The sequence below is a fragment of the Sebastes fasciatus genome, chromosome 11, assembly GCF_043250625.1.
Source record: "Sebastes fasciatus isolate fSebFas1 chromosome 11, fSebFas1.pri, whole genome shotgun sequence".
Lineage (NCBI taxonomy): Eukaryota > Metazoa > Chordata > Actinopteri > Perciformes > Sebastidae > Sebastes > Sebastes fasciatus.
The window spans coordinates 29,490,018-29,512,364 of NC_133805.1; the positions used below are offsets into that span (position 1 = coordinate 29,490,018).

The 22,347-nt window shown below is 41.3% G+C and overlaps 1 protein-coding gene and 1 long non-coding RNA gene across 3 annotated transcripts in view; one reads left to right on the forward strand and one right to left on the reverse strand.

Moving 5' to 3' along the window:
* The window catches only part of LOC141777688 (uncharacterized), a 41,911-nt gene extending 20,226 nt beyond the window's left edge, over nt 1-21,685 (reverse strand). The window contains exons 1-3 of one of the 2 annotated variants that reach the window (XR_012595938.1): nt 21,551-21,685; nt 19,099-19,226; nt 17,784-17,854 (exon numbers count right to left, since the gene is read on the reverse strand). This is a non-coding gene — a long non-coding RNA (uncharacterized LOC141777688). Of the gene's footprint in view, nt 1-17,783; nt 17,855-19,098; nt 19,227-21,007; nt 21,239-21,550 lie in introns of those variants that run through there. The other variant, XR_012595937.1, reaches the window with a different exon arrangement.
* Nucleotides 942-18,553, forward strand: jcadb (junctional cadherin 5 associated b). Its single transcript, XM_074652176.1, has 4 exons — nt 942-1,104; nt 7,071-7,509; nt 9,797-13,695; nt 15,347-18,553. Exons 2-4 carry the CDS (start codon nt 7,178-7,180, stop codon nt 15,379-15,381), a joined length of 4,266 nt encoding a protein of 1,421 aa, XP_074508277.1. The 5' UTR covers nt 942-1,104; nt 7,071-7,177; the 3' UTR covers nt 15,382-18,553.
* Nucleotides 21,686-22,347: the final 662 nt, after the last annotated feature.

Consider the following 22,347-nt stretch of genomic DNA (forward strand, 5'->3'; position numbering starts at 1 on the left):
AGCCTGGTGCGTCATTTATCATCAGTGTGACAACCAGGTGTCCTACAATAAGGCCCGTATTGGGTCAAGGCGCTTTGGCTACTTGGGATCACTTGAACTGCGCTGTCTCCGTTCTCAATTTGCTTTGTCAACCGGGACAAAAGCAACCAAAGGAGCCAATCATCATCTCTCAATAGCAGAGAATGAAACTTGGGATCCACTGGCCATCCAGCACTCATTTAACTGGGCAGCTCCCACATGTGGATGCATGTCAATTAAATCCCTTCCCTAAAATAAGTGGGAAAAAAAGTGAAAGGCTTACATGGCGTCTGCAGGGACCCCTGAGGTCAAGGCTTTAGCACTTTGTCATCAGTGAGTGGATCTCTGGGACGTGTGCGTTGCCCCGTCACTCCTCCGAAACGAGGGATCCCTCAGAGTGCAGCATGTCACAGTTGGCACAGGAAGGCCTGAGCCCAGCACATTTAATTAGCCAAGCTGTCTTGGCATTGGATGGGAGGGGGGGACACGCACACGAGTCATCAACATCACCAAGGGCGCGGTGCTGCTGCTCACTGCCATACTGCACATCTTAAAAAACTTAACAGGGTGGGAAAGAGACGCATGGGCGTTAATATAGAAATCTGTCACTGGGAGATGGAGTTTTTTTATTGGGAAAAATCAGTTGCGGCAAAAATGAGCAGTGACTGACCTTTTCTTGTAGAAACACACAAGGTGTGTCCCTCTCAGGTTTACCCAACACGTGTGACATGAGATTAAGATAGATACCACATAGTCTGTTGTTATCATTCAAGTCAATATGCCAAGATTGAATGAAAAAAAAAAAAAAATGACTGTTGCTATGAAAAAAAAAGCAAAGTTAGGGAGAAACAGTTTGGAAGAAACCATTCTGACATCCCTCTCTCTGGTAAGCTGCATGCATGTTGAGGTAGCCCACCCCACCTCAGCTGTAGTGAGGAGAGCCCAGTCCAGGCAGCCAGCAACCAGCGCGTCTCTGCCTACCAATAGGCATGCTCGGCTCAGGCTCAGGCTCTGTGCAGTGCTCAGTCTCAGCAGCTAAAGCTGGGCAAAGGGGAACTGCGACGGCCGCGCCAAGCATCTTCCCAGGTATGCAGTCTCTCTCTCTCTGGCGCTATACGCCCTTATTTTTTGCAACATCTTTGCTGCATGCTGTTTCTTCATGCTCTGCCGACACTAGCTTATATTTCTAGGGAGGGGTTGCTGTATCTTTTGTGTGTGTGTGTGCTCACGTAGCCTCCCCACTGTAGCGCAGAAGCAGCGGGTAAACACTCAGCGAAGACGCATCTGCAAAAAAAACCTCCCTCGTTAACCGCGCGTCAACTTGCACACCTCAAAAATGTTCGCCCTTCTGCCGCCGCGCACTGCTGGCGAGGCGGCGGTGGATGAATGGAGGTGCGCTCTCTGCTGCTGATGCTGCTGCTGCTGATGCTGCGTGCATTTTTGGGGGGTGAAATTTTTTTTGCAACGAGGTTATGATTTGGCCAAGCGGCTTTCGTCAAAACATGACCGCTGACTATATTTTGCGTGCAGGTAGAGTTTTTTTTTTTCTTCCCCTCTCTCCTGGTAGGCGCTTGACTTGCGGTAATACTGGGCGAAGCAGGTATTACGCGCTGATTTGGAAAAAAATCATTTTCATAGCAGTCAATTTTTATGTAGGCTGTGCCATATAACACTGCAGCAAGGCTATATAGCAAGGCTATAGTAGGTCATACTGTGTATATGCATGGGGCAGATATATTTCTACAACAGTGATGTATTATTAATAGCTATATGTGTTGTGATACAAGGGATCTATTTCAAATCATTATTCATTCATACTGCAAGTTATCATCCAGGGGGATGATTTTTTGAGGAAGATGTTTTTTTTTTCTCCAGAGAATCAGGTATAACACAAAGTGCTCTTATAATTCTAAATGTGCTAAATGAGTTTGAATAAGCAGTGTTTTTTAATGATCAGGGCTGGGTCTGTGTGTGCTCTGTTCTCCACTGTCACTAGGTAAGATGTAGGTACACTCCCTTGGCAGTTAGGGTGGTGCTGCCTGCTAGTGCTGATGTGTTACAGTGGCCACTACCTGTGCATGCAGTCTGCTGCTATAGGCCTGGATGTACACTGGGGGCCTCCCTCCCTCAGCTCTCTGGGAGGGTGGGTGGGGCGCTGGTCAATAAAACTAAATCTCTAAAAGTTTAATATAAATTCAACCTCTCAAGTTGAAGTTTTTTTTAGGGGTTGCACGGGAAAGTTACCAATGAAAGCTCCTCACATACAAATTTCTAAAAGCAGCAGTAAATATCTAATGAATGACCTCAACGGCAACTTTTACAACAGCCGACCTCATTGTTAGTTCTCCTCACACTCACAGAACTATCATATCCCTCAGCATATCAATATGTGCATGTGAAAAATCCAGCTGTGTTGCAATTATTAATGGTACTTTTGTTGTTGCTATGCAAAAAAAGGCCTCATGTGCTATATTTCCACTGCAATCATTTGAAGCTGTGACCTTGTCAAAAAGGGCCACTGTGTGTCTGGTTCGCTCTGGTTCTCCCTGATAAAACTCTGCGTTAACAGGAAGCTACTTTTCCAATACGAGCCCATCTTCGCTGGTCATGACTGCTCTTGGATTTGGCTAATTCAAGAAGCCCCTTGAGTTGATTTTTTTGCTGCATTTGCCACATTCACTCCACTTGAAGAGCCAGGAATAGTTGGAGGGGCTTAGACATCAGAAAAAGCCCTGCAGATTTTTTAACGTTGTGTCAGGGTCTGCTTATTGCCTCGTCAGTGAAGTTACAATCATTTATAAATTGGCTGATCCATTTTCACGTGTGCCGTCCTTGAAAATGTGGTTACACACAGTGTGGTTTTAGGGTGGAGATTTTCTGCTGAGCCTTTTACATCTGGCTAGTGTTAATTATCTCCAGGCTACATCTGAAGTGTTACAGTGAGTCATACCGTATGAAATCGGCTCCCAGGCCAGGGGCAACTCCTAACTGCAAAGTGGATAAAGTTATGGGGTGAGAAATGTTAAGGTCACCTTAAGGTCAAGAAAAGAGGAGTTTTTTTTTTCAAATCATTTGAACGAAATGGTCTTTTATATAAACAATATTTTGCATAATTGACGTAAATGAAGCAAAACAAATAAATAAATACTGACAGATTTCTTGGTTCAAGTAAACTTTGTTTGGAACTGTTTCCTATGTGAGCTGCAACAATTATATCCGATTAATCGATTAAAATAAAATTAAGCACCTATTTTGAAAATCGATTAGTAATTTGAATGCAAAAATACCAATTATTTTTTGGTTCTGCTTGTCATATAGCAAATGAAATGTGGTTCTGTTTTGGAATGATGCAACAAAACAAGCAGTGTATGGCTATCACTTTGGGCTCTGGGAAGTTGTGGTGGGCATTTTTCACCACTTTTTGACTAAATTTCTTATACTAAATGAGTAATTATTAAATCATGAAAATAATTGGCAGATTAATCGATAATGAAATGTATCGCATGTTGCAGCCCTATACGGTTACTGTTAAACTAATAGTAAAAGTATTAACGGAAGTTGTAAGTTTAATTTAATTCCATATGTTGTCAAAATTCTGTATAATGCAAAGAAATTTTGTATTATAGTTTATTACATCAGTATTTATTGATTCTAGCAAAAACAAACTTTTGTTTTTTATTACCTCCGAATGTCTTGAAAGTGAATATCATTTCAATACACTGTATTGTCCTATCATTAGGGCTGCAACTAACTAACAATTATTTTCATTGTCAATTAATCTGTCGATTATTTTCTCGATTAATCGATAAAATGGTGAACAATGTTGATCAGTGTTTCCCAAAGCACAAGATGATGTCCTATAATGTCTTGTTTTGACCACAACTCAAAGATATTCAGTTTACGGTCAAAGAGGAGTAAAGAAACCCGAAAATATCCCATTTAAGAAGCTGGAATCAGAGAATTTGGACTTTTTTTTCCTTAAAAAACTCAAACCAATAAATTAATCATCGAAATAGTTGGCGATTAATTTAATAGTTGACAACTAATCGATTAATTGCAGCTTCACCTATCATAATTATGAATTGCATAGAAAAGAACAGCAAATTGTTATTAAATAGCTTATGGGGTAAGCCAATAACATGAAAAGTTACAGAAGCAAGTCTCATATAAGCTTAATTAAATGTATGAATTTGTTAATAAGATCACACTTGTTGCTCCTGGTAGGCAAACAATGTGAAACCATGCATTTGGTTCACACACGGAAGAAAACACAATGTAACAGGTACTCTGCCCTAGCTGGGGAACTTTCAGATAAGTTTAAAGTAGTGCTATACTTTGTTTTAAGTCTGTGATATCTTTGGTATTAGATGTTATTAGTTCTGTCGCATGACCTCCATCCCTGATTTATACTGTAACTGGAAGATAACAGAGATGGAATAATGTAGTCTCAGTTAAAAATAAATAAATAAAGGTGTTTTCTGTGACCAAATTAGGCAAAGCATCACCCTAACTTAAAGTGAGTAGTGCTTTCTAAGTTTATTTTAACACTCATGTCTTTGATTCAACACTGTACTTGTCCTTTAAGTGACACCTTCAGAGTGGAAAATGAATAGCGAGCCACTATTCAAGTCCAAACATGATTAGCCCGATTGCTAATGTGTGCAAAGCCTTTGATCACTGTGTTACTGTTTTATAAGCCATCCACTGTCATCTCCAGGCAGGACAGACTGTTATAGCCACTAATTAATATATCAGACAGGGTGGGCTGCTTTTGCATTCACATACACACACAAACAGCAGAGGAACTTAGGAGAATAGACTCGTCACATAAACACTTTAGTCATAAAACAACACTCTTCTTTTGTTGTACCTACTTGTTGCATTATCATTTATTTAGAGCTGAAATGAATAGTCAATTACACAATGAGTTGATAGACAGGAAATTAATCAACTATTTTGATGTTAGATTAATCGTTTAAGTAATTTTTCAAGCTGTTTTTTGTATCTTTTGTGATTGTAAAGTGAAGATCTTTGGGTTTTGGAGTGTTGGTTGAACAAATTAAGCAATTTGATGAAATTCCTTTGGGCTCTGGGAAATTGTGACCGTCATTTTTCACTATTTTCTGACACTTCAAAGACCAAACAAATAATCAGTAAACTAACAATAATCTGCAGATTAATCGTTTAGTCGTGAAAATAACTGTTAGTTGCAGTGCCAACTACTTTTTAACAACACAGTATTGGCAATTTTTAAATGCAATCTGCTTAATTTAGATTTAGGTGACTGCAGTCTGAGAGAAGTGCTGAAAACCTAAAAACAGATTTAGTTTTCGTTACACCTGGCGTGGTGGCCTGGAGAGTTTTGGTTTGGTTGATTTTGGTTTACAAAGTCACAGATTAAAGGTGCAGTGTGAATCAATGAAACAATCTGGCGACATAGTGGGGAGGTTGCAGACTGCAACCAACTGAAACTTCTACTGTGTAGCATGTAGGAGAAATACGGTGGCCGACACAAAAACGTGAAAATGTGAAAATGTGAATGGCCCTATCAAGAGCCAGAGTTTGGTTTTTCCGTTCTGGGCTACAGTAGAAACATGGCTCCGTGGAGAGGACCCACTCCCTATGTAGATATAAACGTCTCATTCTAAGTTAACAAAAACAAAACGATTTTTATTTTCAGGAGATTATATACTCAAAACATACGTATTAATATTATATTCAATTTCTGCCAATAGATCCCACTAAATGCTACACAGTGTACCTTTAAATAAGGAAATAAGTACGATACGATGCACCCATCAGAATGTACTTGTACAGAAATGTAAATGTTCATTAAGATGAATTAAAATGGTGAATATACACATTTCTACAAGGGGTTGTGTCACAGTATGACATGAAATTTTAACTAAAAAGATTAATGTTATATGAGTTGTTTTATTTTACTTTCTTTTCAGTTCTTTTTAAACCGAAATATTGTGTTCATTTTAGGTTTTTTTGTTAACACTGCAAGTTAGACTTCAACTTTGACCTGGATTCCATGAATCAGGGGCTGAATCACTTTAATTACATGTAATAAATGTACCATCTTTTTTCCTGATGCCATTACGACAGAAGAAATACTGGCGACTTAGTAGCTTACACCATGTATGGTGACACGCAGCACCGAGAGAAAGGGCAGTATACATTATGTGCAGTGATTTATATTGAATATTCTCATGTCTGTGGGCATACAGAATGGTTGCAGCTGTATTAAGTTACCAGGAGGGCAAATATATGATGCAAACTATACTGGAGGAGATCTGACACAGACTATCAGTATGGAGAGGTATTTAATCTCTTCTCTTTACTTAATGTTGAAAAATTACTTTGTAGTTTCTGTTAACATGCACAGTTATTCTTGTCTATTGGAGGAAGCACAGCATTGTTCACATGCATAGATTAGTGCAGCTGCTCTGAGTGTCTGGAGAACAATAACTGTGATTGTATTGACTGATGACGAATGTTCCACCTAGAACCTGCTTCTGTTAAGGTTAAATCACAGTTTCCGCTGTATTTATCCCAGACAAAGGGTATAGAGAAATCATTATGTAGAGAGAGGTTTAATGGATGGGAACAACTCCCAATTCAGCAATTCTTAAATTAGGCTACACAATGGTTTTAGACAATTTGGGAAGATGATAAAAAATGTCGTTGGGAGGAAGGAAGGGTGTGGCTATAGATTTGGAAGTGAATTGTTCATGTTCAGGAAACTGGACTATAGAGTAAAAATAAAAAAGATGGGGTCTAAAACTTTAAGTTGTACATTCCAGAGTTAACCTTGGAGACACATGTCTGCACAAAAGACTGTGTTATGTTTAGCACATTTTTAATTTAGGACAACACTTTCAATATAGCACATGCCGAAAAACGCGTTAACACATCTGGAAAGGTAACAGACATCTGCATTTTCTGACATCTGCTAACGCCTTGAAAATGACACGTCCTCGATGTATGTTGCATGCGGAAATGATCTGTTCAAGTGTTACCTCTTCCCTCCCCTGTCCTCCCCTTAGTGATGGCCTCTGCCGAGCAACCGCGCTCCAGCTTCCACCAGCAGCACTGCGCATAAGGCAACACACCCACCTTTGCCCTCCTGCCCAGAAGTGAGAGAGACACCACCATGTACAGTGTGGAGGACCTCCTCATTTCGCACGGATATAAATTGCCCAAGAGCGGTCCTCCGTCTGCCACACCTTATGACAAGCGCCCTGATGATTGCCAGCGTGAACTTGTGGACAACAGGGCTGGCCGGGGGACTCTGAATGGGTACGAGGCGGACCGGGGGGCGTCTTTCACAGGCATCTATGGCAGCAGGCAGGCGCTGGTGAAGGGCTACCCCGGCACAAACAACGAGAGCGGGGAAAGGATCCAAAGGAGAAAAGAACTCGGACTCGGCATCGGTATCCTAGGTGACGCTCAGCCCTTGGGTGATTCTCTCGCCACAGATAGTGGGTGAGTGGTTTTTTTTCCCTCCCTTTTGCGATCCCCCACACCCTTTACCTTCCCTTTTTTTCCCTCTCCCCTCCTTCTCACTGGGGCCCTTCGGTATTGCATGCAAACTGAGTCTGCACTGCGCAGGGTTTTTTTTTTTCCTCCTCTTCCCTTTCCCCTCCTTCCAGAGCTGCAGAACACTGTGGCTGCAGCAGCACCACTGACATATCTTATGCTGGGATATGAGGAATTATGAAAGGTGCCTTTGCGCTCGTTTGAGTTGTTTGCACGCCTGCTCACAGAGAGAGGTGGCTTGCGTTTCTGTGGAGCCCACCCGTGCACCGGTATCGTCTCTACAGCCTCCACCAGACAGGCAGATGTAAACAGCAGCACTAGACAGTGAGCAAACTGAGGAGGACTGAACATGCCTCAAGACAGGCGCGTAATCACTCCACTGTAAACACTGGCACACTGAATCACGCCCAGCACGTGCTCTGTGATGTAAGCATGTTGCTGGGCAAGTGTGCACAGCGCGGCTCCCCTCAGCCATACAGTAGCATATGCTGCTGCGGATGATCCATTGACTTTGCTGCTTAAATGAATGAGTACAATGACTAACACAGTGATCTAGTGCAGTGCAGATATGAGATGATGCGCTTAAAAAGGGTAACTGTAATTCATTTTGAGTTCTCTTTTATTCTTTATTAGACTGGATATTCTACAAACTTATATTTTATTTATGTATTTATGATATATTTTACAGTTAGATTTGTATTTGGTTTTACGGAACTGCTAACTGCAAATCATGGTATTATGTAGCTGTATCATAAATATGAATCAACTAGCCGGAGAAAATACAATTATTGATTTATTTTATTTGAAAGACCCGATGGTTACATTTGAATTTCAACCCACACTCCCTCGTTCTATTATAACCGACTGTCATCAGGGTGGCTTAAAACATGCTCGGATGTGACAGATGACCTATTCATGGATATCGCAGTGTTTCTTCTGCTTCATTCAGCCGTCCTGTTCCACCACACCAAGAAAATTACCACGACTGCTTGGGACAATTCCAAAATTTAAATTACACTGTAACAAAATGACCCTCTTTGAACACAAAGAAGTGAAGCTCTGTTTTTTTAGACTCAATCTGTTATGATTAAGTATGCTATTTCTAAGATAATTGTTTTGGCAGTGCGACATGCATTACAGCCATATCCTGCACCTAAGAGGTAAATTTGGAACCATAACTAAAATTATCTACTGGCCGCACTGCTTTATCAAGCTACAGTGGAACCACTGTTTTGAACCTTCAAACAGTCACTCGTCACACATTTACCATTTTATGTTATATTCGGCAAGTATTTTAAAAATTATATTAATGCTTGTGATGTTACACATTCGTCTTAGCAACAATCAGAAAGGTCCTCTTCTTCTGATTTTCTCCGTAATTATGTTTTATTGTGACAAGGTGAAGCAGACTGCTTTAAAAGTTTTGTTAATTGGTAGGTCATACTGAATTTCTTAAAAGGGCACCGTTTGATCTTGCTAATTGAGTTATGCGATCAGTTAATCAGAGGGAAAAAGGGTACTTTTGCTATCTTGTCAGATCAGGTAATGGGATGTTTTTGCTTAGACTTTCTTTAAGAGCCAAAGTCGCTGTCCAGATGACCAGCTTCCAAGATAAGGTCAGCACAATTTAATATGCAGATCATATTGCAGTAGCATCACAATTTCATGGTTTCTTCAAGGGACTTGGGAGCCGCTGACTTAAGCACTTCTGTCTCATATGTGCTGGCTCTCCTTGATTAAGTTGCGTTGGAAAGCCAGTACTGCCAAAGCCAAAACACATGCTTGAGACTGGCATGGACACAATTGTCAAATCTCAAAGGGCCGGTGTTGTTTTATTATATTATCATAGAAAGTGAGATAATAGTCATTTGATTCATTTTGTTTCGTTTTGGAAAAGTCTGTTCATTGCAGATAGTTTAAAGTATCAATAAGAATTTATATATATATATATATATATATATACTGTATATGTATATATTAAATAAGTCTTATTATTGTTTCTTTAAAACTATGGAATACTAGCAAACTGTAAATCATAAAAAAGAATATAGCTTTTTAGACAATATTCTGTGTTTGTCTAATCCTAATGACTTCCTCCTCTTGCAACTTCTGTAACTACACCTGGAAAAATTAGAACTGTTTGCAAGTGTCAACCTAGATTCAGAGTCCACCTCACTCTCATTCTGTAACACTTTGAATGTCTTGTTCACACTGAACTTTTCTGTCTTTATAGGTTCTACGATGTTCCCAGTTTGACTTATTCAGAGCCGCTGAGCCATGAAGAGAGGGATGTTTCCTACTGGCGGAGGCGAGGCCAGGACTTCAGCATCCTCCTGGACTATGCTGATGGCAGGGAGCTGAGGGCCTCTGCTGGCGCATGGAGGCCACAGGCCCTGATTGCAGCAGAGGAACACAGAGCAGAGAGGCAAGCACAGCAGCTATGGGAGGACATTTCCTGGCTAAGGGACCTGGATGCAGCCCCTGGTCAGCTAAGGGTGACTGGGGAGAGGAAGTGCCAGAGCCTCGGTACAGAGGAGTGGAGGCCTGCTGTGGGCCTGGGAAGGCAGCTGTCGGATGGGGACGGGGACAGGTGGGCTCAGGACCAGTACCGCCTGAGGACACCTGAGGGTTTTTTTCACCCTAGAACTAAAGCAAAGTCTCAGTCTCTCCCCAGAGTTTTGTCACCTGATGGAATTGCCAGCAGAGAGCTCATTCCATCCAGGCCCAGCCTACCTGATAGACAACAGAGGATAAGCAGCACTGTCTTCTCTGGGCCCTATAGTAGGTATATCTATAGTGGTGCTGTTGTCAGGGACCGGTGGGGTAGGAATGCAGGGCCTAGCAGCCATGTTGCACTTTTACCAAAGCCCAGGTTCAGCAGGCCTTTAAAGCCTCCGTCATATGAGATTCACCAGCAGACTAGGGGTAGCGCAGAAATGCTTGCCATTGAGCAGGGTGCCAAACAAAAAGAAAGGCCAATCTACTATCCAAGGGGTGGGGATCTGAGACACGACTATTTCGCACAACACTCTGCCATCTCTGGAATGGAGCCCCCTGGCTACATCCCACCCCCATCTTATAGAAGAGGCCCACCCCCGAGAGCAGTTTCACTCAACCGCAATGAAATGGCAAACCTAAGATGGAGGGCGGAAGCTCTGCAGATGCCCAGATCAGATCCTGGAAGATGGTTTTACAGACAGGCAGGTTCATGGCTGGAACATTATGGAGATCGTGCTGCGTCCTATCGAAAACAGGTACATTCTGGACATGAAGAACAACCAGTTCATGCCCCACTTCAATTACCCACTGAAGATCCAAGAGCGAAGCAAATCTCAGGAGGCCCTAGCGGAAGTTCTCTCACTGACTCAGACAAGATCCGTACCATCAACAAAGAGATTCCGCCCGCTAAGATTTTAGGACAATCTACACATGATAGTGCCTTTCCTCCCCAACCGGGGCCAGCTCTCAATACCGACGGCCGCAAAACAGCGCTCAATGAGACCGACAGCAGTAATCGATGGTGCAACAGGGGATTAAACAAAAAAAGTGACAGTGTAGGTCCTGAACAAAACCGTAGTCAGTTTTTTCCTTCATCTATTCTGGGTAAACCACCTCCTCCCCCATGCAAGCCGGCTGACCAGGGTGTCTCTGAAACTGTGACAGAGGTAAAAAAGGTGGAACAAACTGAACCACCAGAGAAAGACAAATCCAAGAATCTAAAAAAGAGACTTAGTGAGACAATTTTTTGTTTAGTGTCTGTACCTGTTACGCCGCAGCTCAGTGGGACAATCCGTGATCAGAATAACAACAACGAGAAGTCACCAGACCCAGCGGACAGTCCTAGTGACAACAAAACTGGCCATTTAACAAACCAAAGTCTCCAAAGCACATCTTCAGCTGAAGCTGAGCTGCAAGCACTAACTGGTAGCATAGCGAGCAGCAAAACAAGCAGTAGAGCAAGCAGCAAAATGTTTAAAAGAGTACCCTGTAGACCCCCTAAAATAAACCATTACAAGGAGATGAAACTGTCGGGAACCTGGCCTGCAAACCAGTATCGAGACCAGGAGACACAAACTAGCCCAGAGGCCCAAAAACCTGCCTCTGAAAACAAGGAAGCACAACAAGACCCTGTCCCTCCCGGCACTGAAGTCCCTCCTGATAGCAGCGCTGTAGTGGGCACTGCCTTCAGTTTTCCTATAAAGGGAGTGAAGAGCCTGAAACTGTCAAGCAACAGCGCCTTCTCCCTGACCGGCTCCTTCTGCAACCAGCTGAACAAGAGCACAGCTCAGCAGCCAGCAGTACCACCCTCAGGAAATGTGGAGGAGACCAAACCAGCAGCAAATAGTGGGCAGGAGGCATTTGAACAGTTACTGCTGAAACCGGCCAGCCAGCGTCCATGGGATGCTGTCAAAGAGCTGGAGACCATCCAAAAAGAAGTCCAGGATCAACAGCAGCAGCAGAGCAGCAAACAGCCCAGCGTTGACAAGTGCATAGAGGACCTTAACGAGGCCTACAAAGACATCTTGGAGCTAGGCACTGCCAGCAATAAAGTTCCAAATGGTTCTGTTCAAATCCCTGAGCGCATCAAAATCCGATTGGCATCCGAACCTCTCAACAAGCCCAGCAGCCTTAGGCGCAGTGCAGTAAGCTGGTCTGTTGACCCAGAATACAGGGAAGTCAAGAGCGCCTTCTCCAGGCCTGCAACAAAGTCCGTAACCTTCAGCAAGCAGCTTAGGGAGGAGCTCCCCGTCCCACCTCGGGAGACAGGCTTCAGAGAATACAGGGTTCTTTCACATCTTTCGCGCAGACGAAGCAACGATGGCAGGACGGTGAAACTAGACCTGCCAGATGAGCCTATCGAGACACCACTTTGTGACTTCAGTCCAACAACGCACGGCGCAGCAGCTGAAGTGCCGTGGGCAGATAGACAGCCCATGCAGGACGCCTCTACGCTCACTAGTCCCCCAGATTACGAGGACATATGCCAGACTTTGCGTCCCTCTAGAGACCCAGCGGATGTCAATAAAGCGTCCGCAGGCCATCTTAAACCTAATGACGCAGAGACTCTTCAAGATCTCAGTGCTGAATCAGAGGAGGAGTGCCCTATTTGTAAAAGAGAGCTTGAGAATCAGATGAGACAGGGCCCATTGCCTCCACTTCACGAGGAGAACAGCTCGGACAGCTCGACCAATCAAAATGGCAGTCCACCAGGACGCGCTGCGTTAGAACCTCCAGAAGATATAAAAACAGAGGAGCCAAATGACTCAAGTTTGAATCAGTCAGGGTCTGACCTGGGTGCTGAAACAAGGGAGCAGCATTCAATGACACAGGAAAATGAGGGAGGGGGTGAAAAAACAGACGATGCTCAGGCAGAAAACTTGGACGATCCATGCGCAGTTAATCATGCTGAGAGCATACGAGCGAATGGAGCAACAGGGGAGAGCGCATCCACAATATTAGCAGCTGATGTGCAAGCAGACCCCCAAATCACAGAGGAACAGAGTGTTAGTGGAACAGTAACTAAGGAAGTAGAATTAGGAGAGAAGGAAGCCATTACAGGAGAAACACCTGAGGGCAGTGCAGACAAACAGACTGCTGAAGTGAAAAGTGAGTGTGAGGGACAAGACAGTACAATGCCTGATGACAAGCAAGGGCAAGAAAAGAAGCCATTTGCTACTCCAGAGCATAGAGTTGGTCTACGGACTCATCTGGGGCGAGACCACCCAGGGTTACCGGAGTTTCCGCCAGATAGACTGCCACTTTCAGTTCCCCCAAACCTAGACCGCAGGCTGTCTCTTAGCTTAGAAGGGGAGAGGAGGAGCAAGGGCCCCGCCCACCGAATGGAAGCGTTGCAGACTAAGCTGGCTATTTCTCCAGGTCGCGTGGCCGTTGAGCGCCTGGCCCGGATGAGGGAGGTGGATGTTATGTATCGTATGAGGCGCCTCAGCATCAGGAGTACTGACTCTGGGGAGGGGGATGCAGAAAGGGAGGGGGAGGGCAAGGACGAACAAGAGGATGAGCCCCATCCTGCTCCTCAGACAGACAAGGAGAACGATCAAGATCAAGAGGTCACCCATACACAGCAGGTCTCTGAGGAGACAGTGTTGCAAGATGAGGAGTCATCTCTCTCAGGTAAGATAAGAACATCGGAGGAAATTAAACTTTAACTAAACTAAAAAACTAAACTAAAAAAATTATTTAACCAAGTTTAGAGGCCTATCTGTACAGCTTTACATATTTATCCACATTTTGAAATATAAAGGGTAACCCTAAAAGTAAAACACTTATTTCCCTTGTGGTTCTTGGTCCACACAGATTCAGTAGACTACCAGACCTAAAAGAAAAAGGAAAATACCAATGCGAATATTTAAAACTATTTGCTCAATGCACCATATGATTTCACTGTCCCTATCCACAGATTTATTATGCATGCTTCAGGATGACTGAAGACTAAAGCAGGCAAAATGAGTGAATAAGATAGATCCATTTAAATGCTGACAAATGTGTGTGTAAAACGAACTAATTGTTTGCCTTGAAAATCAGAATGTTATATGTATTGATTAGGGCTGTCAAAGTTCACGTGATAATAGTGCTAGACTTAAAACTCAGTTCTAAAGCTAGAGAAAAGATATGGGCATCATATGAAACTATAAAACCTAAGGAATTCATTGGTACCAACCATGTCATACTAGCTTGCTGTGAAGGAGGCTAAATACTCTCAAAACTTACGCTAAATTTTGGTGTGTAAAAACTGGCATGGACATTTTTAATTCCCTTGACCTCTGACCTCAAGATATGTGAATGAAAATAGGTTCTATGGATACCCACGAGTCTCCCTTTTACAGACATGCCCACTTTATGATAATCACATGCAGTTTTGGGCAACTCATAGTCAAGTCAGCACACTGACACACTGACAGCTGTTGTTGCCTGTTGGGCTTCAGTTTGCCATGTCATGATTTGAGCATAATTTTTTTGCTAAATGCAGTACCTGTGAGGGTTTCTGAACATATTTGTTACTGCTTTATGTTGTTAATTAATTAATTTCCAATAATAAATACATATATACATAGGGACTTCATAAAGCAAGCATATTTGAGTATTAACTAATGGTCAAATCTCCCCTTAAGGTACATTTTTAAACTTAAAGGTTAAAAAATGTGCGATTTGTTTGCGATTAATAGCGATTAAATATTTTAATTGATTGCTAGCCCTTGACAGCCCTACTATTGATAGGAAATGATAAGCATATGGCTTTTTAGAAAGTCATTGTATGCTACATGGGTGCTTTAGGTTTTATTCTGTAAAAGGAGACATCAAACTGTGTTACGATTGATGACTGAAACATTATTTATTTATACATTTCTTTTTCATATTTTATGGGCATTTTTCTAAAAAAAAAAAAAAAAAAAAAATTTAGAAGAAATGTTTTAGGCTCATGTAAGTAAGGGAGCACAAGTGTGCGTACAATCCTAAGAATGCATTGTTAATGTATCTCGGGAGGTTGCAAGTTATCAAAACTGAAGATACCGTCAATTGGCCTTGCTGTTAAAGACATCTCCACAAGATGGTGTCAGTGCCCAAAGATAGTGCAAGTCTTCTACCAGCCTCAGTGAATTCGAATCCATTAAACATATCACTGACATTTATGTCACTGCAATAAGCATACTTGAAAACACTGTGCACCTTACTGCCCTTTTTGATGATTAATATAATACATTACTAGATATAGATAAAAATACACTTTTTTTGTGAATGAATATTTTTCTTCTTTACGTCCCAGAACCCCACGATCCCAGCCGAGTGGAGACAGTGTAGAAAGACTGCGTCCGTCATCTCCATCTGAGGTTTTTAGCTCCAACACTGTGACCTGGCTGCCTACTAGAATGCCTTCATCTCATCTTGACACTGAAATGGCCTTCTTGTCCGACAAGAGCATTGTGTACACCCTCACCCTCGGCGCTGCGTTGACTACTAAGAGTGCTGTTCCACTGCCAAAGGGAGGTGCCCCTTTAACTTGTGGGGCAACTTCCACTTCGAATCCCTCCCCAGCCTTCCCAAACTGACTTCCCACTACCCCATCTGTCCTCCATCCCCAAGCCCATCCTCTTATAGGGTTTCTACTAGTTAGTCTTCTTGTAGCGGCTTGTCCTTTCTATTCTATCCTCCCTATGCTTTTCTCATTGGCAGGCATTATGCAATTCTGTCGTGCATACTAGAACTTCTAAAATGTCCATAGTGAGTACAGTCAAGACATTTTTCGCATACTGAACAAATCTGTTTGTTTACGGGGCGAGCTGTTAAGGATATGAATGTAAGCGTTTATGTTTAACCTAAAGTAGACTTAGAAAGGGTTATTGTCACAAACCTGTTCTGTTGCATTTAAACTACACCAAAATAAACTGCGTATCTGATTGTCGTGGTGAGGCAACAGCTGTTTTAGAACTGGACATCACTGTCTCTGGCTCAAGAACTGTTTTGATTTTCAGATGAGATCAATCAGCCTTTCTTTTTTAAAATTTTAACGACATTGTGCCCTGTCTCATTGCTTTTGTACACACTGCAACCATAACTCATAGAGCTCTTCAATGAAGAGTGACTCTACACCACATGACATGATAGACCAGTGACTTATTATATGTTACATTGGTTCTACGCTGGAGAGGGAGAGTTGCCTTCTTTAACCAGATGTGTGTTAGTCCTCTGATCAATCCGATGTATAGCTCCCATTTCCAGGTAATTTCAGGAAGCAATAAAGGCACGGATTGAGTTGAACTGGTGGTTGGCAAATTTGATCAACTTTAAAGATGGATTTAGGGATATAGAACAAAAAAAAAAAAGATAGGTAGAGCAATATTGTTGTACAAACAGCTCAGTGGTGTAGTGGAGCTACCTGTAGGAACCATTGTCAGGAGTTTTAATGTGAACGTGTCATTCAAATCATATTACAGGGATATGGAATCGTGTCAGGGTATATGGGTTCTTAACGGGGTGGGTGCTTTTCTTCATGATATATATCTATGTTCATACATCTGTATCGCAAAGAGACGACATTTCACGGAAAATTTATTTTTGTTATCATCGAATTGTTAATCAGTTTGCATAATGTACAAAATAAAGTATATTTTAAATATTTTAAGAGATATTTTGTATTTAACCATGAAATTTTATTTCTCCACACTTATATCAAGCTGAAAGTATCATATGTCTGTATAGTATCATACTGAGAGTATACATAATTTTCTAGTGCTTTAAAATCTATCAGAGTGATATACTGTAAGAAGGGATGGCCCTACGGTGTGCCTTGATCACACGATTCGGTTTCAGTGAGCGATAGGGTTCATCATTGCCAGGGTTGACAGGATGGAAACTTTTTGATTGTGCCATGATTTCCTATTTGATAGTGCTTTTTCATACGCTAACAGAGTCAATGTTGGACGCTCCTTGTGATATTTGATACATCCAATCCATCTCAGCTGTATTTCCTATGTTGGTGGTCAGATATGACCTGTGTCTTATTTTTGTCTTTGTATGTCTTCCAATTCAAATCATGTATTGTTCTGTTGTTGGTTCCTCTAAAACATGTTTAGAAATAAAATTGGGAAATTTTTTTCTTTTCCTTCCTTCCACCCTCCCTTTCTTCTTTCCCTCCTCCTCCTCCTAACCTCCTCCGTTCTTTCTTTGTTTCTTTCATTCCACAGTGTGTTCATTTTGTGTAAAATGTTCTGCCGTCCCTAACACTTATTGCACTACAGGATTACAATGCAGTATGCTAATTTTGGCTAAAAACCACGAATTTGCAACAAAAAAAAAATTATGAAAAGTTTTTTTTTTAAATACAGGGGTTTTTAATACATTTTAAATCAAAACTCAAAACCTTAATAATGATAAATTAAATTATTCTTGTGGATAAAAACAAGTTTGCAGTTACGTGGTTTTTCCCACAACAGCAGCGCTGCATTGGTGTAACGTATCAACAGATTTTGTAGTAAACCATCACTGTTTAATCACTCGCCAAGTATCACTTAATTGTTATGTAGCATTTTACAGTTGTAGCATTTTATCAACTCAGATCTTTGTCTTAGTATTTCAAACATTTCTTGTAAATTTGGAATAATCATGTCGCCTTATTATGTGTGCATTACATTATACTCCAGGCAATGCCAAATATTAACCTACTAAGCACTGTTTCATACCATAGGTTTTTACAAACAACTTACTGTTCTGCAATCCCTCTGGCTGGAGAGGCACAGTAGCATTGTGGATAGTTTCTGCTCTTCATGCCGTTTATCTGTAGGGAACATTGAATCAAAACTGTGAGCTTCAAATAATCCAAAACGCATCATTTTAAAAAGTACAGGATGAGATTCAGTGTTTCAAGAGAAGCCCATAGTCAGCATCACAGGGAGGACAAGCTGGCACGCCCATAATTACTGACGCATCTCATTTTCGATTCATTTTGAAGACTGTAAGGCTTTGCCTCAGTCTTGTGTGTAAACTGCCCCTGATGACATTTAAATAGCTATTTCAGTACATACGCCCCCTCCCCCACAATAATTGGCATGTCAGGTACACTTGAACATAGTGTCATTTGACTTTTTGTACTGCAGGTTATGTGCAACATGAAGTTATTATGCACACTTGTAATATTTTCTATTTTCATATGAGATTTAAGTGCTTTTTGTACTCACTGACATCTTTTTTTCTTCCTTGCATGAAATGCAAGAGAGAGGAGGAAAAAAAATGTTTTTCATAAAGTATATTTGCATTTGGTACTCCAATAGTAAATCCAGTGGGCAAACATTATGTTTCATAATTTAATTTACAAAACTATGCCAAGTATTTAAAAGCTATTTTTAGAGTAAATCAAAAAAATAAGTCATTCATTTTTTTTCCTTTAAGACATGCCTTTATCTTTGTATCTATAAATATGAGCATAATCCATAGTCATATGATTGTGCTACTGTTGTATGATACTGCAGTCTGATTCATAAATAAACTCTTTGCATGAAAGTTGTGTTTGTGATCAATTTCCTAGGGGCCATCTACAGGATGTGTTTTCATTTCACTGTGTCAGGTCTACATATCCACTGGGGAAAATAATACTTTTGTTGTTCTTTGTAAAATATTTTAGAAATATGCAACTTCCTCTCTCTAAAATGCATATTATTGTCTGGGAAGGACACAAGGAAGCAAGACCAACATAAACAGCAGTAAACAGCAAGTTTAGCAAGAATGCTGTCATAATTGGCCTCATATTTTTCAAAAAATAATATAAAAAATATTTAATTTGAAATGAAACTCCTGTTAGAGTTTACTTCTATTCTTAAAGTAATATTAGGCAGTATAAAAAGGGGCATATGTGCACAGCAATGTGTGTGTTTTAACACATGTACACTTGTGTGCTGGCAATTTCAGCCCAATTACCCTACCAGACTGTCACACTGTGCTCCACTTGAACGATCAAAGCGCTGGCAAAGACAATACTTGAGCTGAACCTTGTAAAAACCTTCCAGCATAGGTAGCGGTGTGCACCTTAAAGTTGTTTGCGATCCGCCAATAAACGGAGAAAAGAAGAAGAAGAACCTCCCAGCATGCTCTCTGAGGCTTGGATGGCATCCATCCCCAGACGCTGTTCAGGGTCCTCTGTGTGCCATCTTTTTCTAAAGGGAGAGTGAGAAGTCTGATTAGTAGTTCCTCTGATGTGATACTTTATTGATCCCTACATAGTTGAGCTTTCTTTTCACCTACATCCCAATGCTTTGCTCTAAGTCATGTTGGCAGGTCGGGGTGTAACGATTCATCTACTATCCAACTACATCTATAGGTACTCTGCAAGTTGTCCTTCATGGGAGACGTATATCGATATAAAATCGATCTGATGCGCAAAAATCGATTGTATTGATACTAAGGATTTGCACCTTGTATTTAAGGACGACAAACGTTATATGAAAGTGTTTTTTAGCACTTTTATTAGTAAAGAAATGTTAAACGTTACTCCGGTTCACTCTCCAGACAGCGGTCCGCATGAGCTGGCTGCATGTTTCAGACGCTATCAATCCACTTGACGAGGGCGGCTTCACCTACTGGCGCTTTCCCCGTGCGCTGTTGTTTTTTCATTCAGAGAAAATGACTTTCCTTTCCCCGTCATGACATCAATGTGCACGCAGCATCATCCTCACGTATCCAGCCAGAAAGCAGACGGTTCGCGAGGCAAATTATCAGGGGAGTAAAGTAAAAAACAAAACAGAAACTCAACTGACGTTAGTCTAACATAGTTTTAAAATGTTTTTTAGTATGTTTTCATTTATGAAAAGACCCCTAATGAACACTGTGGGTGGACTACTTGATTACTATTTGCACATTATTTAACCAGCGTTTGTATAGGAATGATAAGTGTCCCAAGCTGTTTGATCACTATCAGCGGTTGATCTCTGTATTATTGCTCTACCGTTTATATTGAAAATGAGTACAGAAGCAGCAGGTTAAACCACTGTTCATTTAACTTGAATAGAAGTTGGTTTATTATTATGTTTTGTTAAATATTGCACTGCCTTGTATCTTGAGAACTGAAACAGCAGGTCCTGCAGTTGCACTTTTTATTATTTTCTAATAAAAGTTGTATGTATTTGCCATTAACCGTTGTTTACTTGTTTATATCCATAATTAATTTATCCCTGATTCCCTTACAAGAAACACTTTGAGTAATCCTGACCGGCACTGTCCAGTATCAGCTATTTATTTCACAGTCACACTGATTGAATTTTTGGTTTGAATGATTTCAAATCATTGAATTGTATTGCTCTAGATGAGCCAAATATCGTCATTGAATCGTATCGGAACCATGGAAATCGTATCGTACTGAATCGTTGTAAAAACATCGTTACACCCCTATAGTCAGGTGCTTCACACAGCAGGGAGGTGGGGTTATACAGGGATAACATTAAAAGTTGCCACATAAATGAACTACAGTAGCCAGTTTAATTATTAATCTCACTAGCCTAATATCAATCTCATTTAAAGCTTTACATGTATTGAACATTGAATCAATGCATCCGCATCAGGTGTCATTTAGCTAGCTAACAGTAAGTTCACTACTTTAGACTAAATCCTGCTATAAGTTAGTGCTGCCAGTCTACCAGCTCGACTTGATGAATAAAGACTCCAGAAAACCAGTTAAGGGTCTTTCATTCAGCATAGTGACACGTTTCTAAAACATTAAACGGTGAGTTAACTCACCGTTTAATGTTTTAGCTAACATTGGTAAACTTGTGCGAAGTTTACCAATGTTAGCTAGTTAGCACACCTGCTACACCTAGCTAACGCTAACTAGTGAGGCTACTCTGTAACGTTAGCTAACACTAACGCTAAAGCTAGCCCCAACTAGGACAACGATGTCTGGACTCATTCACACACATTAACACAGTATTCTGTGTGCTCTCACCATTGTTGCTAACCAGAGTCCAGAGCAGGTTTACTTGAAGATTGAAGCTTCCGATTTGCCAAAGAAAGGAGGCTAACGTGGTAGCCACTAGCTAAAGTTAGCCACTAGCTAAAGTTAGCCACTAGCTAAAGTTAGCCACTAGCTAAAGTTAGCCACTAGTTAAAGTTAGCCACTAGCTAAAGTTAGCCACTAGCTAAAGTTAGCCACTAGTTGAAGTTAGCCACTAGCTAAAGTTAGCCACTAGCTAAAGTTAGCCACTAGTTGAAGTTAGCCACTAGCTAAAGTTAGCCACTAGCTAAAGTTAGCCACTAGTTAAAGTTAGCCACTAGTTGAAGTTAGCCACTAGTTGAAGTTAGTTAAAGTTAGCCACTAGCTAAAGTTAGCCACTAGTTGAAGTTAGTTAAAGTTAGCCACTAGTTGAAGTTAGCTAAAGTTAGCCACTAGCTAAAGTTAGCCACTAGTTGAAGTTAGCTAAAGTTAGCCACTAGCTAAAGTTAGCCACTAGTTGAAGTTAGCCACTAGCTAATGTTAGCCAGTGGCTACCGTTGTCGTGACGTTATCCTCCTGCATGGCCGCCTTCCTTCCTCGGGAAACGTTAAAACTGTAGAAAAGCAGGATATTTAGTAGCTAATAGGACACAACTTTCCACTGAAATAATGTCAACTATTACTAAAAAGTAATATGCTGCTAGTGTTAGCATACAGCTAGTAGTAGCTAGTGGTACTGCTTTTTCTAACTGCTAATACTGCAGTCACCATGACTACAGGAACATCACCCAGGTTACAGCTTTCACACCATGCTGTTTTTAGTTTAATCCCAAAGTCAAATATCGACCATATGAACTGTGTATGTTTGCCATTGAATGTATTTATATAGACCGTCTGGGTCCATGTCCACTTCCTTCAGTTTATGTCATTCACATACACTGCGAGAGGAAATAAACTGGGACACATTTGGATTTTTTTCTTTACAACTGTGAAGCTATTTTAGTTATAATATCATCGCATATCTGATGATGTAACTTTACTAATGATGTAGTAATATATCACACTTTTAGTTCACTGTGGATTCATGGTGTTCTTCAGAGCTCATGAAACTGAACCACTGCCTCTGTTCTTCAGACCTCACCGCCATTCATCTCCAGCTGTCCCCTCCATCACAGCGGCCTCAAGTCTCCAAGTCATGCCGCTGTAAGTAAACTACATATCTGTCATTACTGTACACTTGTACTACTGTCAAACACGCTCGCCTCTGTTGCTTGGGGAATAAGTAACTCCATTATTGGCACAGTGACAGTTGTCCTCCTTGCACACAGACTGCATTCTCCACTGTACCACGTA